This window comes from Pan troglodytes, chromosome 11 (assembly GCF_028858775.2).
Source record: "Pan troglodytes isolate AG18354 chromosome 11, NHGRI_mPanTro3-v2.0_pri, whole genome shotgun sequence".
In the NCBI taxonomy this organism is placed as follows: Eukaryota; Metazoa; Chordata; class Mammalia; order Primates; family Hominidae; genus Pan; species Pan troglodytes.
Window position 1 is genome coordinate 68,210,896 of NC_072409.2, and position 19,517 is coordinate 68,230,412.

General features: G+C 39.7%; 1 protein-coding gene across 3 annotated transcripts in view; it reads right to left on the bottom strand.

Annotated features, from left to right (window-relative positions):
- The window catches only part of GNAQ (G protein subunit alpha q), a 312,313-nt gene that overhangs the window by 10,385 nt on the left and 282,411 nt on the right, over nt 1-19,517 (bottom strand). For all 3 annotated transcript variants that reach the window (XM_016960988.3, XM_054658875.2, XM_063787785.1), the window contains one exon: nt 1,879-2,032. In XM_016960988.3, coding sequence (XP_016816477.1) covers nt 1,879-2,032 — 154 coding nt within the window. The remainder of the gene's footprint in view (nt 1-1,878; nt 2,033-19,517) is intronic.

The following is a 19,517-nucleotide window of genomic DNA, read 5'->3' on the forward strand; positions in this document are numbered from 1 at the left end:
TCATATGTTGACAATGTAATTTTAAAAATAGTCTCTTCTCTTGTTGTTACATCACCTCTATGGTAGATACTTTTGGGTTTCTGCTATGTGATATACATATGATTCCATTCAATTCTTTCTTGCCCAGGGATAAACTGAGTAGCTAAATAAATTTGTCTGAGGCAACACAGACAGTGAGTGGCAAAGTGGAACTTTTCAGAGCTTGTGCTCTTAACTATCTAGACCACGGCTTGGCAAACTTTCTCTGTAAAGGGCCACAGAGTAATTTAGGCTTTGCAAACAATTCTATCTCTGTCACAATTATCCAATTCTGCTGTTATGGTGTGAAAGCAGCCATAGACAGTGTATAATGAATGGGTGTGGCTATGTCTCAATAAAACTTTATTCATAATACCAGGTGGTGGGCCATAAGGGAGAGATGTGATTATCTTGCCAAATAAATAAACTTTTTTTTTTTTTTTTTTTTTGAGACAGGGTCTCCCATCACCCAGGCAGGAGTATAGTGGCAGGATCATGGCTCATTGCAGTCTTGACCTCTTGCCTCCCAACTCCTGCCTCATTTTTTGTAGATAGAGGTCTCATTACATTGCCCAGGCTGGGCTTGAACTCCTATGCTCAAGTGATCCTCTCACCTCAGTCTCCCAAAGTGCTGGGATTATAGGTGTGAATCACCACACCTGGCCACATAGACTCTTATAGGGCAGCAGTCGTGACTCTCACTTGTTTTACATAGTGGCTACATGTGGATGCATTTTGTTACCAATCACCAAGTGTTCAAGTGTTTCTCAGAATGGGTTGGGTGTCTAGTTGTCCAGGATTTCACAGTCTAGTTGGGGAGGGTAAGATCCTTTTCTAAGAACAAAGCAAATAATGCAGAGCCATAGGAGTAGTGAAGTGGATGCTATAGATTCTAAGTGCTGCACAAAGAGCTTAACACTGGGTTACTATTAGTAATGGTGGTGGGACTTCATTGGGCTATGACGTTTCAAAAAAGGAAGTATTTCCTGAGTATTCAGTAAGTGTCCTACGTGTCAGGCATCATGCTAAACGTACACATATGTTATATACTACAGTGCACAAAACAATCCTATGAGTTTGGTCGTAAGGCCCAGAAAAATCAAGTGACTTGATGGTAGTTCTACAAATAGGAAGTGTCAGAACTGGGATCTCAACCTTGATAGACTGATTTCAGTGGTGGGCTCTTAACTTCAAAATTGTGTTCCTCCCCAGAGAGAGGAGAGGCAGAGGTGGACTGTAACCAAATGAAAGGGAGACACAGAGGGGACTATAAGAGTTAATACACAATTGGTCAAAACTACTGGATTGTTCCTTTTTCTGATCTGCTATTTCAAAGCAGATGAGTTTCTTTTCTTTTTTTTTTAGACAGTCTTGCTCTGTTGCCAGGCTGGAGTGCAGTGGCGCGATCTTGGCTCACTGCAACCTCCGCCTCCCAGGTTCAAGCAATTCTCCTGCCTCAGCCTCCCGAGAAGCTGGGACTACAGGTGCCTGCCACCACGCCCAGCTAATTTTTATATTTTTAGTAGAAACGGGGTTTCACCATGTTGACCAGGATGGTCTCGATCGCTTGACCTCGTGATCCGCCTGCCTCGGCCTCCCAAAGTGCTGGGATTACAGGCGCTCGCCACTGTGCCCAGCCATGAGTTTCTTTTTCTATGACTTCTAGCATTGTTAAGGAATGCAATGTTTTGTGTCACTAAAAGACAGGGCAAACAACAATTCCTACTGTATCAGTTTCAACATGCAGGCTGCACAGGGCAAGGGCAGCAATGGTGCACTGTAGTGCGTTAACTCCCACACTGGGGTTTGCAGACAAAACCTATTCACAGCTACTGAGCTGTGGTATGAGTGCTGACTTACCATCATATTCTGGGAAGTAGTCGACTAGATGGGAATACATGATTTTCTCCTCTAGAAGATCTTTCTTGTTTAAGAACAGAATAACCGAGGAGTTCTGGAACCAGGGATATGTGATAATTGTTCTAAAGAGAGCCTTGCTTTCCTCCATTCGGTTCTGGAAAAAAAAAAATCAGAAAAAACAAGGAGTGAATTACATGATTACTTAATTTGTGAATTGTGTTTATTTTATAAGTCCAACCCATCTTTTGTATACGACCAGTTTTTGTAGCCCTGTGTTGGATTTGTCAGGATTTATATGCAAATGATTCATGACACACATTGGCTGTTTTCATTATGCAAACTCTCAGGCTGACAAGCAGAAGAGAGTAATAATAATAAAAATCAGCTAAAATAGCTCTTACGGTTGAAAGAGAAAATAATTGAAAGCCTAGAGAATCATGTTGTCAATCTGGAACACTGTCATAAATTCCCATCAAAAATCATTCATTAATGACTAAATACTTGAGATCTGAACTAAGGACTAGATATGGCTTCATTTTGTATTTCTTAAGCTATATTTATTTGGGGCCTCACAATTAACTCTATTCTAAGCAATCAAAACAGTTACTTCTTTGTCAAAAGCATATCTATATTTCTAGATGTTTTCTAGAGTTATTACTCTACACACACACACACACACACACACACACACACACCCCCTTTATAAACACATGGAAAATGTTGTAAGATCAAACATTTCCTGTTCATGAGTGCATGTTTTCTCCCTATGTTTCACTATACTATTAATATAGAATTGTGGAGATACACACAGTAATTATGTGGAGATAAAAATGTAATATTTCTCACTTTCAGCATCTGTGAGTAAGTGTTCTCACCTGAAGCTACACTTTCAAGCCTACCTTGGTAACAGAAACCCTAAATGGATTCTGAAGAAAATTAGTCAGCTTGCTACTATAAATGAAGATGCTATTTGAGGCTGTTCCTGAGTTAAATCATTCCTCTGGAAAAAAAAAAAAAAACATATCAGCCAAAAGCTAGAGGGCCTCAGAGCTTCTTTCGTCTCTCCTTACCATTCTTTCTCCCATAGACTCACCTCTCTAAATCATTCCTACACTTGGGTTACAGATGAAGGCAGCAGATTTGGGAATTCTCCTTCCCATGAGGAGATAAAAGCCAGGATGTATGGGCATGCTTCATCCTGCACACACTTTCCAACCTCCCTTCTTAGTTCTCCATGTTATGACTGGGTTTGTGGCAATGGAAAGGGCTGCCTGGGATTGTGCCCACCTCTGCTGCTACGGGGTGGTTTGGTGGTTTACACCAGAGCATCCTAGTTTCCTGCCATGTGAGCTGGCTTGGGGCTGGGCTCTGATCCAGGCCCCAAATCACTTGAAGCTTCCCTTCCCTCATTTATGGTAATTAGTTTAGCCAAGCAATTCAACTAGGCCAATTAACTTGAGCACTTTTGCTGGGAACTCTGGAACAGAGAACCTTGCTTTCATGCAGAGTGTGGAAAAGGAATCATGGAGCTTTTAGCAGCCATCTTGAAAAGTGAGTGAAAAACAAATTGGGTCCTGCTCACCTGGTTTTTAACCTCTTGCTCCAACCAGGGCTAAGCTTGGTCATGCCTTTAGATTTGTCAGGAACATCAGTCAAAAGAACCTTTTGTTTTTTCAACTAGTTGGGGCTGTACTTTTCTGGTTTTTATTATACAAAATACTCTCAGTTGGTAAACCTGGATATATCCTCCCTCCAAACTTATACAAGGAAGTGAATGAGAATGACTGAATAGTTCTTTAATAAGAACTGAAATAATTAAAAAAAAATTTAAAGAAAGTTAATTAGATAGTGACATCCCTGATGGGAGAGTGGTGTTTTTCTTTTCAACCCCTTACTTATAACTAGAGAAATTCTAGAAAGTCATGCTGTGGTCTTCAGAGGAGCCCTGTCTAAAGAGGTATGTTCACCTGGGCATCAACCCAGCAAGTCTCCATTAGAAAGCCTTATTATATTTAGCATTCTTGAGAAGGGGCGTGATGGGCTCCAAGGGAAGGGGTCCTAGTAGAGCCTTTTCTGGCTGGAGACGTTAAGGGGAAGTGACTAGACTATGCGCAGAGACAGGGAGGGGAAGTGACTAGACTGTGCACAGAGACAGGGAGGGTGAGCCTGACTTTGCATTGATATAGAAGAAGGTGTACCATGTCTCTCTGATTAACAATTTCCAGACTGGACTGGAGCCCGACTGAGCCCAGCATTGTGTTCCAGAGACAACTTGCCCAGGGTGCTGCCCATCTGCACCCAGTACTGCTGCACTGGGGCTGCTCTGGAAGCAGGTCCTGCTGAAGCTCACCCATGCATGCAGTCTGGGGCTGCTCAAGGACATACCTCCATTCACCAGGTGCCATGTGGACTGAAGCCTGCGCTTCTAGCTCAGGGGAAAGCTAAAATGGGCAGATGACTGGCAGATGAGATCAACTTTCAACCAGGCCTGCCAAATTGAATCTCTGAGGGGACACTCCAGGAATCTGCTTCTTACAAGCCCTCCAGGTGATTTGAATGCACACTCAACTTTGTGAAGCACTGTTAGTGTCGCTATGAATCACATGGGGTCGTCTTAAAACAAGGCTTCTACTTCAGCATGGGGTGGAGCCCGAGGGTCTGCATTTCTAACAAGACCGCATTGAGCTGGAAGGTACAGAAAGCTTGCCAAGCCCAGGACAACAAGGGAGGTGATGCTCTATCCCATTTTCATGATAAGAAGTGCAAGTCAAAACATACAGCCGAGAGTCTGATTCTGTGCAGACTTCTTTTTTTCCCCCCAATTAAGATTCTTTATGCTATGCTATATGATGTTTTCCATAGTAAAAATTCCTTATGCCTTTATTTTTCCTTTATGGAAGAACAGTTACAAACCGACATGCTCTGTTATCAAGCCCTGGACTAAATCCTAAATGGACTAAATGAGATTTTCACAATGACTCATAAGGTAGTGGAACGTGCAGAGTGTGAGGCATAATCCACTTTGCTCAGTAAAAATTGAAATCTATGAGGGAACAGCACGTCCCAGGAGACTTTGTGGCACCTGCTTTGCAGTAATCTGCCAGAGCATGACGTTTCAAGAGGGATCAATGTACGAGCCACGTGTATGACCCATAATATAAAACAAGGAGGTTTTGTTTACTCTGAAGACAGGTTTAAAGGCAGTCTGGGGGGTGGTGGTAATCACGCCCTCTTTTTCTTGGGGTTTTGACCAGTTGGGAAATGTACAAAGAGGATACTAGTAAAGGTCCCCCTCCCTGCCCACCCCCACCGAGATGGTGTCTCACTCTTGCCCAGGCTGGAGTGCAGTTGCGTGATCTCAGCTCACTGCAACCTCTGCCTCCTGAGTTCAAGCGATTCTCCTGCCTCAGCCTCCCTAGTGGCTGGGACTACAGGTGTCCGCCACCACACCTGGCTAATTTTTGTATTTTTAGTAGAGACAGGGTTTCACCATGTTGGCCAGGCTGGTAATGAACTCCTGACCTCAAGTGATCTGCCTGCCTTGGCCTCCCAAAGTGCTGGGATTACAGGCATGAGCCGCTGCACCCGGCAGGATACTAGTAAAGGTTTTACTACCCCTAACACAGGGCTCCTTGTTAACAGGTTGGGCCTAGACTCTGTGTGAGGCTCTAGGAGGCTTCCAACTGCCAGTTGTCCTCACCCACCACTTCTCTTGAGCTGGAAACAACTGTCCCTCTCAATGAAGGGTGGCTTTGGTGCAGGTGAGAGAGCTGGATCAGGGAGAACAGGGACAGGGTGGGCTGCCAGAAGTAGGTCCTGCCTGGGCTCCACTTCCACAGAGAAGGGAGGACCAAAGAGGCCACAAAGGCTGAGGACAGGCTGTAAGCTAGTGACCATGGTGTGTGTCCTGGTTGGTCTCTGCTTCAGGTACATGAAGCCATGGAAATGTCAGACTCGCCTAGACCACACTGATAGGTAAGTCATTCCTTCTATGGGCTGGAACTAGCCAAAGGGTAGAACACTAAACTGGGAAACATTCACTCCAATCCTTGGCCCTGAGGGAGAAAGATAGGGTACCTGCTCCCTGCTTTGTAATTGCAAGCAGGATGGTGTGATCCCTGAGTGTTCTACCCTGACCAGTTATCTGTGAAAGCCCTGTTTGAGCCATCAGCAAAGGGTCTCATACCTCTAATATTTATTTAACATCTCAAATCAATTCTCAAGATCTCTGATATCCTGAACACATTGCTATTTAATGCATTTCCCTGTTAACATGTAATTGACTAAGGCTGCCTACAGGGTGAAGCTACAAATTCTGGCCTGGCATTCACAGCTTGGCACTGTCTTTAATCTGAGCCCCTATACAAATGGTCTTTTTTCCTGATAAACAGATTCCATGTCACCACTGCCACATGACTGCATGTTCCTGACTTGTGGCCCACAATGCTGTCCCCACTTCTTATCCTTCAATATCCAGGTCAACCCAACTTCCCCAAGCAGTTCTTTCCCGAGCCCCATTGGACTTGCTCCTTCCTCCCATCCCCAGCACAGGATGTCCTATCCCTAGTTTGCCAACGGTTCAGTGGACACATAAGAGAGCTTCTGAGATGCTGGGCATGAGCATGCTGCAGACACAGCCCTTGTCCTGGAAGACTGAAGAAGACAAGCATGCAATGCATCATCACAGGCCCACATGGTAGGCCCAAAGCAGTGATAAGTAGGAGATGCTGGGGTGACACAGAAGGAAAGGTTTGCTGTGCAGTAGATCAGGGAAGGTTTAAAAGGAAAGGTAGTTTCAAACTGAAATCTTTGTAGATGAATCAGAGCTTGCAAGGAGGAAAAGAGAGCAAACATTCCTCTGATTAAGGAGAAGGTTGGATCCAGTGGACATGGCCCAAGACCCCAGCTGGAAGCTAGCTTTCTTCAGGCTACTGGCTGGCACAAATCTCTGCATAACAATTACCAAAGGGCCTAAAGGGACAATATTTCGTGTCTACACTTTGCATCCCTGCTGTCATCGAAGTCAACATTTACTCAGCAGGCTGGCTTTCCTTATCCCTCTCCACCATATTGGTGCTTCCCTCTGTCAAAAGTCAGCATTAAACTAGAGATTTGAGTATCCATTTTAATAACTTTTGCAACTCCTCATTATCTTGCCTCATTATCATTATCTTGCCAATAAGAACATATTCTCACAAAACGCACTTCTTTTCTTAGCAAAGACAAATTTAGGCTAAGATCCTCAATTCTTTTACCTGATACAAGTTATCCACCTGTCTCTCCCGGGTGGTATTTTTTTCTCCCATCAATACATTGATAAACCATATTGAATTACATTTCCCATAAAGTCTAAAATACATCCTTAAATGCAAACAAGACAGTTAAGAAATAAGCATGCAGAATGTCATGAGGGCATTCATAACAATCATCACTGAGGGCCTGACAGTCATCTATGCATCTATGAGCTGTTCTCAGCTGACCTGAGGTAGGATGGACCCCAGAGAAACTGTGATAAAACTTTCCAGGGTGCAGATGCTCTTGAGTCTCAGGGAGACACAGAAGGTGTTGAGTGACCTTGAGTGATCTACAGACTCACTAATTGATGCCAGGAGCCAGTCAGGTGACTGTGATTCTGTGATGATAATTTCTGTGTTCACGATTCTGGGATTCTGTGTCCCCTAAGCTTTCTGCTAAAAAAGAAGGCCAGAGCCATCATGCCCTTTACTTAAATGAGTGAAGTCCAGATATACAGACACAGAATGAATACATGAGCATGTCTATAAAGTCGACTGCTCAGTAAAAGGGGAAAACACACAGTTTATGTTGCTTTATGATATTTTTAACACAGATCTTCAAAGTTACAGGTTAAGACAACATCTGCTGGGTACACCTACACTCTAAATTTTTATACCAAGTAGCTCACAGGGCCTCATTCCATACACTGTACATGACGAAACACGCTGATACCAGGTACCATTTTTATTGGCACCACTTCTGCTTATGAAATTGATAAGAAAAAAAGACTGTCAGAATATAGGAATTTTATGCTCCAGAATTCATACAAGACCGTTTTAAATAACACTCTTCACTCTCTTTTTTAAATAAGACATTCCAAACCTATACTCTTCACTTTTAATTGCTATAACAGCTTCACTATTTCTTCTAAGACATAACTCACTAAAGAACACCTTACAGATTATTAAAGGTCATTATTACTTTTAAAAAGCAAGACCAGTTGATTTACTTTCTATGTAATGACCCATAATGTAAAATTTGAATCAATATTGTCATTTGTAGCTTACCAAATGTTGAAGAATTTGAAAAATCTGAACATACTCTCTCAGGTATTTATCTCATTTGTCTGTGTCTACTGGGTAAATAAATGCAACAACCCAGAAGACAAATAACTCCAAAGCTGTATGAAAAAAAATTTGCAAGCCTAGTCTTCTGCATATTTCTTTCCTCCCTTGATTGTTTAGGGAAAAGCTTGCTGTGTCTGACTTTGTATCTCCAGCAGGATCACATTGTTATGTGTCCTATCTGATGTCAACGCTTTGAGAATTCAAAACACATTCTGGGCCAAACTCCTGTTGTTGGGGAGGGAGGTGGGAAGAGGAAAAAAGTACAGGAATTCACATGAATCTGCTGTATGGAAATGTGCTCCAGACGATCTGGCAGGGAGAGTACGCTGACATGGCAATGTGGCCCAGTGGTGACAGGCCAGGGCTGTGAGCTAGGGACCTCAGTGGAAACACGGCTCTGTTTCAAATACTCTCCGTGTCCTTGGGCAAGTGGCTAAATATCTCTGAGCCTTGGTCTCCTCATGTATCTCCCATGGTTTGTGAGGATAGATGAGACAATGCATCCAAGCCCCTAGCTGTGGCCTGAGCACACAGTAGCCTTCTATCACTGATGGCAAAATTGCTACATAAGAACCTCCTGGTTAGGCAATTTGCTCCTCTCAAATCTCTGACCAAACTAAACCCAGTGAAATATTTCCGTTCCCTGGAACTGCACCTAGTTAATTTATCCACGTTATCAAATCCAGGCACATCTGATTTATAGAAAACTGGAAAGTCATCCAGGTTTCTGCCAATTTTCCTTACGTAGAGAATGTTTCTTCCTAAGATTCTCCACCCGTTAAAGGGGAGGATCTTCAAAATCTCTAAAGATGCTCAATACGCTCAACCCCAGAGCAAACCAAGAAAACAACAGATACAATATACAAATGGAGTAGGTGGAGTGAGAAATAATTAAAGACAGGTTCCTAGCCATTGCACTTTTGCTATCCAAATCACACAGCCGGGATAGAAATAAGAACGTCAAACTCAGCTGAATAGATATTATTTCCTTGATAATTTTCTTAGTCTAGGCAAATCTTTGCAAGCAATTATTTGAGATCAAATTTGGCGAAGGTTTTAATGTTATAGTTTCTGCATATGCATCAATGTATTCTACCTGCATAGGATGTTTAGAGAAGAAAAGAAATAGAACATATTTGCCTATTACCTCCAGGTCTAAGGTTACTAAGCAATAAGGCGCGGTCACATGTCAGGCCCTTGTAAAGTGAACTGCTGCAAATCAGAGTGTGTTGTAGGAGAAAAGTGTAGGAGGAAAAAAGGAAGACAGAATGAGAGACTGGGGCTCAAGGAGAGGCAAAGGAGAGTAGAGAGCCAGAACGTGAGTGACAGGAAACAGGACAAATGTGTAACCCTTTCCGATGTGGAAGCCTACAGTCCTAAAACTTACAGAGGTAGGACTAACAGAGATGAATGGATTAATATTTCCTAGTATTTCAGTTAAGTGACCAACCACCTCCTTTCAAAGTCTACTGCACAGCACACTGATCTATTTACCAATTATCCTATGTGCCATACTTTACGCTTATTTTTTTACTTTATGCTTAGATGTCAGGGATCCGAAGTCTATCCTTAACTTACATGCAGTCTATCCTTAACTCTTTCCTTTCCTTTTCTCATAAGGGTTACTTACTGAGCTGAGAGTCAGGTATTTAACGGTTTGTGTATTCATGACACTGACTTTTCAATTCACTGAACTTTCCTCCTTCCAGTACTCTCTCTACACCCATTATTCTGTGCTATCATCTCGTGGCAGTGCCACTAACAGCTCAAGAGAGATCACCTTCTCGTTGCTCTCTGATGTAATGTCTGATGGCCAAAGCAACTGCCACCACTGCCTTTTAAAAACTGCTCTATTGCACTGCAAACTCAAATCCTATGTGCTGTCACTGTCATTGTAAGTGATGTTGTAAGTGACGTTTCCCTCTACTAAGTATCTAGGAGATGGGTAATTGCCATTAGCTGGTGTAACAGGCATTCCTTCCAGCCTGAATCTCATGATGATCAATGCTTCCTACTTTACAAACTTGTCTGAGTTGATGGCTATAATTTGTTTCCCACAAGCTATTGGAAAAGACATTCCTTTTTTTTGCATAATTAGGATACAGATTTACCTTCACACTTTAGTCAGAACAATAACTTATTCAGCACTCCAACGTATTCCAACTCCTTGGGTTATGTCCCCATTCACATAAAACAATATTTCAGCAATAATCAACAGAGCAGCCTTGGGATATTGCACCAAACCAGTCATCAAAAGAGCCAAGGAGACAACTAGACAGACCTATAGTAAGTGGCTACTTGAATGGGTGGACTCTAATTTTGAACTTCAACGGACCCATTAGCACTGTGTCAAGAGCACAAAGGTACAACTTGGCTGAACAGGCATCTGTTCCTATTGCATCCTAGGTCATTTGCTTATAGAAATAGCTCATTTGCTCAGGTCCGCTTAGTACCTCTTTGCCAGATTTAGCCAGAAGCAGACACAAATGAACTTATAACAGACAACACAGATTATTCCTGTAGACACTAGTGACTCTTCTTTTTTTTGAGTATCACTAGTGAGGCACAGTGAGCATTTAATGTTGGCTCCAGGGCACAAGTGAAGGCCAAAAGAATGCATTTGTAACCTATCTGTTTGGAATTGTGAAGAACAGTAAACAGAGGACGTGGTGGTGTGGTCATTTTAAATTTAATGTAAATATACTATAGTCAGTTTTTATTCAATTTGTAACATGTAGAATGTATTTGCATGTATACACGGTTGTGTGCAAACACCTGCAAGAGTGCTTTCCAATTCAATAGCGCTCCACTCCCTAAGAATGTGAGTTTCTGAAGTTCTGATACTACTTGAATGTTAATAGCACGCTACAAACCACACACACACACACACACACTCAACTGTGGAGAGTAAATTTTAATTGGCTTTTCCCAAGCTATACTTGTATTCATTTCTACATTAAAAAATTATTTGAAATAATTCAATTTTTTTCTATCATAAAATTAATATGTGGTCATGATAGAACACTTTAAAAATAACAGTAGGAAAAGAAAAAAGTTCCCATAGTTGAATTGCCCACATAAAACTATTGTATTTTTGTTAATTTTTGTTTTCTTCCAGTCTTTGAGCTATGCATAATTTTGGAGGTTATTTTATGGCAGTATATCCAAAATAACTTTGAGATAACGAAAAGCCATTTTTGTACCATTGTTGTCTCACTCAGAAGCCACTAGCTACATGTGGCTACTGAGCACTTAAAATGTGGCTAATGCAACTGAAAAAATGAGTTTTAAATTTATTTAACTTCAACTAACTAAAACTAAAATTTAAAGTTACATGGGGTCTGCAGCTACTATATTAGTGCAGTTTTAAAGGACTGTGAACCCTAGATGTAAAATCTTATGTTCTATATTTTGCTCTCAACATTCTAGTCTAAGCATTTTTTTTTGTCAAATTCTTAAGTTATAGTGGGCTTAACTGTACTTCTACTGTGAAATATTTAGTTTTTTTGTGTACTATTATAAATAACACTACAATTTATAACCTTGTACACAGGAATTTTCATGGTTGAAATTTTCTATGTAACAGCCTATGAAAGCATATTGCAAATTTTAAGGCTCTTGGTTACAGGCTACCAAATAACTTTCCGCAGGGGGTGAACAAACTTATTCATCTCGTAGTGATGTGTGAACTTACTCGTTTGATTGTTTCCTCTTAAGCGGGAGAGCTACCCTTTTAGAATCTTTTTCATATCAAATTACATGTGGCATGAAATGACACATCAAGGTGAAAAAATGATAGCTTGCTGTCTTGGTTGGAATTTCTTTGAACAGCAGTGAGGCTGAAGATTTTCCAACAGATTACTTACTAACATGTAGTATTTTCTCTTTTCGAGAATTGTCTGCTCCTGTCTTTTTGTCCATGAAAATCAGTCTGCTCAGGTTTTTTTGCTCTTAATGTTTTGTTATAAATTTGTATGTAGTCTTTATATACTGAAGTCATTAACCATGATTTTAATGTTTCTTACTAACTTGTCATTTTGAATTTTGAGTGTTTCAAAGAAGTTATTAGGAGAATGTTTGAAATAAGATTAAAACAGCTTTGATATTTCTAAGATTGACCTTTCCTAACTTAGAAAACAGTTCTACTTTTACAAAAATCAAATGTCAATTTCCCAATGGGTGTTTTCCTTAAAGTCAGCTCAGTTTATGGCACCACCTAACTTGCTGAATATAAGCCACTGCCCATCCTGAAATAGCATTTTGCAAACTGTAGGAGAGTTGTTCGCAGGAGCAAAGTGTGTTTGGATGTCAGCTTCCTTTATTGCACTTGTCCACTTTCTGATCTTACAGTTGATGAACAGTGACTTGGCCAAATTACAGGAGATTTTGGATAAAGAGAAATGGAACTACACTGTGAGGATGCAGAGGTAAGAGACTAAACAGAAAGCAGGCTTAGATGACACAACTGAGCTAAGAAACACTAAATACCTTGGTAATGTCCCAGGAAGATTTGATCTAGCTAATAAACCAACAAGGCACACATCAGCGCATCAGACAGAATCTGAACAAATTCTCAGTGTGTTAGGCCAGGAAAATCTACATTTGGGGGGAAATAGGATGAAATAAATAACCCAAAACAATTCAGTAAAGTATTTCCTTCATTGTCTCAAAATATTTTTATGGATGGGTCAGTCTGGCCCAGAAACACACGTGGTTGCCTGATTCTTTGTCCAACATGATAGGGTGGTATCAGTGGATAAGAATTTGGTCTGCCTTGTGTCCAAAGAGATAAGTTCAAAGGGCCTGTATGACACCTGAGCCCTGCTCAGTGAGGTGCCAGTGTCCTGATGTGCCCATGACTATGTCCACACTGAAGTTCTTTTCTTTATCTTTTGGTTTCTAAGTTTTCTCTCTTCCCTTTGTCTACCCACCAAAGACTGTAAGCATATGGTGAGCATTTCCATTAAGAAAAATCAGACAGTAGGTAAAAATAGAGAAATAACATAGGCAATCAGAGTAAGTTTGGAACTGAAGGACAGTAATAAGCAGATACATTGATCAAATGACAAGAAAGCAGGTGTAACTTATTGGCTTCAAAGTTTTTGCATACAAAATACATAAAATATTCTGAATATAAGTCCTTTTAAAATGAGCTTAGTGCATTATATTTCTAAGGCCATGTTATATTATTTTTAAATAATAATGAATTTGTTATATAATTAATAGTTGGTTTTCTTTTTAGTCTTTTCATTTTCAGGAACAATACAGGATGAAATTTTTTAGACTCTGATATGTATTTTTGGCTATATGAATGTTATTACTTTTTATGAAGCTTAATATTAATGATAACTAGCATTGTTTAGTACAAATATACACTAGACAATGCTAAGAGCATTTTAGTGTGTAAAAGGCACTGGCAAGCATTTCTATAAAGGGTCAGATAGTAAATATTCCAGTTTGTTGGCCATACTGTCTGTCATAACTACTCAACTCTGCCCATGTACCAGGAAAGCACCTCTAGACAATACACAACAAATGAGTGTGGCTGGGTTCCAATAAAACTTTGTTTGGATGCTGAACTTTAAATTTCAAGTAATTTTCATGTGTCATAAAAATTCTTACTTTGATTTTTTTCAACCATTTTAAAATGTAAAAACCAATTTTAGTTGGCTAAGTGTACAATAACAGACAGTGGGCTGGATCTGGCCTGTGGGCCATAGAGTTTACTGACTCTTGGTGTAAAACAGCGTTGAATACTCATATGGCATGAGAAGACTGATAAAAAGGAAGTTGAGTAACACATGTAGAAGGAAGGTAAATAATTATCACAGCCACTTGAATTATTAGTAACATTCCAATTTTATATATTTTAAAAGTCTGAGCATATTTACTTATAATTTATGTTTGTACAATTTATTATGTACAACAAAGCACATATATGGAAATAAAAGCAAAAGTAAGGTCTCCCCCGATAAATCTGTCATTATATCTTTGAGCCTTAATTCTGTCCTTGTCTTTTTTTCCTCATAGTTCTTGGTTAAGATATTAGGTTTCTTACTTTCCTTTTTATTTCCCCAAAAAGCATCCATTTTCTTTCTTCCCACGGCACAGAGGATGCAACACAGGAAAGGCAATCAGTGTTTTAATTCATTCACTGAACTTTTAGTGTCAGGGCAGTATATTTAGCCAGATGTTGCACACATGTAAAAAATGCCTTTCCAGATGTTCTAATGCCATATATCTGGCATTTTAAACCAGTAAAATTACTGTAAAACAGTGCTCATTTGAAGACACAGGTAAACTTTTCATAATACTTCAAGCAGCTTTAAAAAATTCTATAAACATTCTTTGTTAATGAGAGACTAATAATAGTCTGCATATGGATTTACTCCATCCCTGCTTTTCCTCTTGATTCTTCCAGGAGAATGACTGACAAGTTAAGGAGGGCAGGGACAATAAACCTCTCAGCTTTGGTTTCTGTATCTACTAAAAGGTATGGTTATGAGATTTTTTGGGCAAACTCTTGGCTAAAATCCTGTTACATATTGTATATATTATCTGTAGACTTCAGTGATTTATTTTGTCCATGTTCTATTACCAGTGCTTTTGACAGTGCACACCAGAGCAAGGCCCTGGCACCTTTAAAAGTAATGTTTACTGTCTGCTTGAAAAATCAGTGTCACTACGTTGACTTACTTGTAGGTACAACAAATTCACTCAAATACATGTGGGTTTACTGAAAAGGACCCCCTTCCCTGCAAACTGTAAAGTGCTTGATCAGCTTTGCACTAACAAGCTTTGAGAAAAAAATGGGCTTTTTCTCTGTACCTCCTTTTTAAACGCAGCATTCCATATAATGCACATGTGACTAACTAATATGGAAGGCAAAAATGGTATAGAATTTAGGAAGAACTACGCATTTTTTGACAAAAAGTATTAATTACACCCATGAAAAACTGAGAAATGGCTGTAAAGTGTTAAGGTTGAAGGTTTCAATATTTTGCCCCAAATAAGAGTTTTCTTCTTCTCTTTACTCTTTTAAGAAAAGTTTGCAGAATAATTTTTCAACATTTTAAATAAAGTGTTTTAAAAAAATTTGCATTATGACCTATTACTAAGTTACGCAGTCAGAAGACAAAAAAGAAAAAAAAAAACCCAATGTTCCACTAGGTAAGAAAATTGTACTGTGTTAGGAAGTTAAAAGATCTCTTCCAGTAGCTATTAAACAAGTGCGATGGGTGATAGATCCAACACAAAAACACATCTTTAAATACAACTAACAGAAACATACAAATCAGACACAATCAGCTCCTTCTATAATGAAGGACTGTGGGGTGGGATGGAAGATCATTCAAGCATCATGAAGAAAGCAGACAACGTTGAAAGACCTGAGGGAAAACCTGGAGAGATGAATACATGCACAAATGCCAGTGATTCTGTTGGGAAAAAATGCTGGGTAAAAGATGAGGGAGAGTTGTCCCACAGTCACCAGTACAGAATCATAGACTATAGCAGGTGCTACTAGAAAGATCAGCAGGAGGCTGGGCACCGTGGCTCACGCCTGTAATCCCAGCACTTTGGGAGGCCAAGGTGGGTGGATCACAAGGTCAAGAGATCGAGACCACCCTGGCTAACACGGTGAAACCCCGTCTCTACTAAAAATACAAAAATTAGCCGGGCGTAGGGGCATGAGCCTGTAGTCCCAGCTACTCAGGAGGCTGAGGCAGGAGAATAGCTTGAACCCAGGAGGCGGAGGTTGCAGTGAGCCAAGATCATGCCACTGCACTCCAGCCTCATGACAGAGTGAGACTCCATCTCAAACAAAAAACAAAAAACAAAAAAACAAACAAACAAACAAAAAACAAAAAACATCAGCAGGAGAGGGTCCACAGTCGGCACAGAGCCATGAAAGAGTGTATCACACTTAAAACTTCTGGGGTGAAGTAACTCTTCAGGTATCCAGAGAATGGAAATAGGTGGGAAAATTTTTGAACTTACAAGTGTTTTGAAAAGTGGAGTATTTAAATAAGGATTAAGGGAGAAGGGATCAGAACCAATTCTATTGCTGAAATAGACCAGATGAGGGAAATGAGCACTGAAGATCTCAAAGCTGCCACAGAGGCAGAGTGAGGCAGTAAGAGTTCAACTATTCAGGAACAATGTGTGTTATGAGCTGGCTGACATTCAGTTTATGGCTAATATCCATTTGGATTGGCTGATCTTTTTTTTTTAAACTGACTGATAGCTATGCCATACTTGTTAAATAGTACATTTCTGAGGTTTTGTAAGTTTATAAGCTGTACGGTTTTATTCAACTACAAAAACATCTGAAATTCCCCAAACTGTTTCTGCCACCCTCCACCAATATCTTCCTTAAGGTTTGAATAAGTGATTAAGGAACTGCTGCTTCTGGTCTAACTCTCGGCTTCCCACTGGAAGTCAGAAACTCAAAGTAGAAGGAATTCTGGCAGTGACCATGTGCTCATAACAGCTGGCATAAAATAAAAGGTACACAGATTTATATATTTCCTCTGACTTTAGGAAGGTAATAGCAATTCGGATCAGAGTGCAAGGAAGAAATCATACATAGTCTAAATTACCCTTAAAAGTACATTTTGAATGCACCCCATGGTGACCATGAGACCATCTTGCCATTCCATATTTCGGATACAGACTGCCATTCTCTTAGTGGTAGGAAAGTTATAGTTACTGTAGTGAAGGATGAAGTTTGGTTTTGTCTTGTGTTTGCAGTTAGGGGCCTTGCTGAACAAGAATTAGTGTCACTGAACTAGGCTCGCACTTTGCACTGAGAAGTGCTCACACTACATGAGGCATCCAGGAACCGGGACTAACTGTGGGAAGAATGGATCCGACTTCTCCATCACATTATTTGACTGCATGCCTTCATTTGATGAAGGCAGCCCAGAGCCTTTTGGATAATTTACTCCCTCTTAATTCTCCCCCAACCCCTTTTTCCTGGGCACTTATAACTATATTCTTACAAATACGCAATGTGACTCTACTGTGTAATTACATAGCCATGTGTCTCTAAAAGTAACACCAGCCGTAAAAGATTTAGACAGTCTGAAAGAGATTATTTGGTTTGCTTAATCCAATGCATTCTGATAAAGGTGAAAGGGAATTTCCAAAATCATTGTGACTACAAAGGAAGCTTTCCAATGATTTAAACTTTTAAAAGGACAAAATGGGGTGGGTAGAGGATTATGAAGAAAATTACATAATCAAGGATAATTAGGTAATATAATGACTTGTAAGAATTACCATCTTGCTGTATGCTACTATTAGTAGGTACTCAAAACTTGTTAAATAACTAAAGGTAAAAACTGAAAATGACTCAACACTTCTGAAAAATGCCCAGGGCAACTTGGATTTAAATAAAATCTCCAGGAACTTCCAGGAAAACACTATTTACTTCATTCTGTTCCCCGAGACCCCAAGAAAATGAAACAACAATAACAACAACAAAACCTAATGAAGAAACTGGGAAATAATTCAAGCCACAGATGTGGAAGGATGTCTGCCAAATATATGGTATCTGCAGTGAACCCAGAAAGGATGCTGAAAACTATTAATCACCTTTCCATATTTCAATCAGGCTGAGATTTGTGTGAGTAAATGATAGGCTCTGGAAACATTCAAGTGGTAATGTTTACTAACACAGAGGAGTGGAGGACTGAACTGGTTCAGTTCTGTGAGAGGCAGGGAAAAGTCGAGTAGGCACCTAGTTCTGTAACTGGGCTGAACAAGAGGCAGGACAGACGGGAGAAACAGCTGGGTTCTGCCATCTTTACACTCTCCAACACCCAGACTCCTAACCCAGGAAACTGCCTGGAGAGGAGGCAGGGAGGAAAGCTGTTTAGTGCTTCAGTGCTGTAAAACACCTAGGAATACCAAACCTTTGAAGAAGATCTCCAGCAGAAAATACTGAGACCTAAGCAAACACACCGCAGTGAGTAGGGAAGGGGAAGAAGTAAACAGAGATCACTGTAAAGAGATCAATGCAAAAACTTAAAATACTTTAAAGTGGAAAAAAAAAAATCCTCAGATCTTTCTGAAAGAAAAATAGGATACTGATACTGACTTAAGAAAGAAAATGTTTGGAGAATAAAAAGAAGATCTCTTAGGGTTTCAAAAAAAAACTTATGATTCAGCAGGTCATGCACACACACACACAAAAATCTATGAAAGCCAAAAAACAAAGAAAGATAATTTGAAAGATAATTCTAGAAAATTTCTCAGGAAGTAGAAAAAGCAATAGAAAACTGGAGAGAAAAATAAAAAAATTTAAAAAAATATTTAAAACATTTCAGAAAAATAAAAAAAGAATTAGTCAAAGTAGTTTCCTCTTCAGCTAAAAGACGTTATAGTAACAGAACACAGAGAAAATGGAGAGGAGGAAACTTTCAAATGAATACTAAATGAGCATTTCTTGTAATCAAATCTCTAGGTTAAAGGGCCCCAGAAGGGCTGGGGGTGGAAAAAGAAGAAAGAATACCTCTACCAAAAGAGATCCTTCCTTAAATTTCAGAATTATCTTAGATAAATAAAAGATTCTAAAAACTTTTCATAGAAAATAGGTCACATATAAAGAATAAGGAAGCTGAAGAGCCATGGATTTTTGAAAGGGATCATTGGAAGACTATGAAATAGTGTTTTCAGAATGATTTATATCTGAGTCTATACCCAGCCAAAATATCAATTAAGTTAGAGGGCAGAATAGGGATATTTTTAGACATGAATGGAATTTAAAAATTATTCCAAGGGTTCCTTGGATCCTTACTCAGAAAGCTACAGAAGGATATGTCCCAGTAAAACAAGGAAATAAGCCAAGGAAGAAAACAACATAGGATCCAGAAACAGGGAACTCAACACAAGAAAGATGTAAATGAACTCCTGGGGCAGCAGTGAAGCAAGGTCCCAGGATGACAACTGTATAAAATGCAACGGAACAACCAGTCCTGATTAGAAAAGACAAAGCCAAAAGGGAGATCTCTGATTTTAAAATGAACAAAATGGAACTGATATATTATCTTATATGTTGACCGTGTTTTGAAAGATTTCATAGATCTGTCAGTGAATTAGAAAAGAATCAGCTAGAGATATACACACACAAAGAAACAAAGAAAATTAAAATGTAAGGCAATTAACTCATGGGAAAAAAAGTTGACCAAAAAAATAAACGAAATTACAGCTTACTACTTAGCTCATCAATGAACAACATTTACATTGTTAAATAGTGTAAACAGTAAATTATCA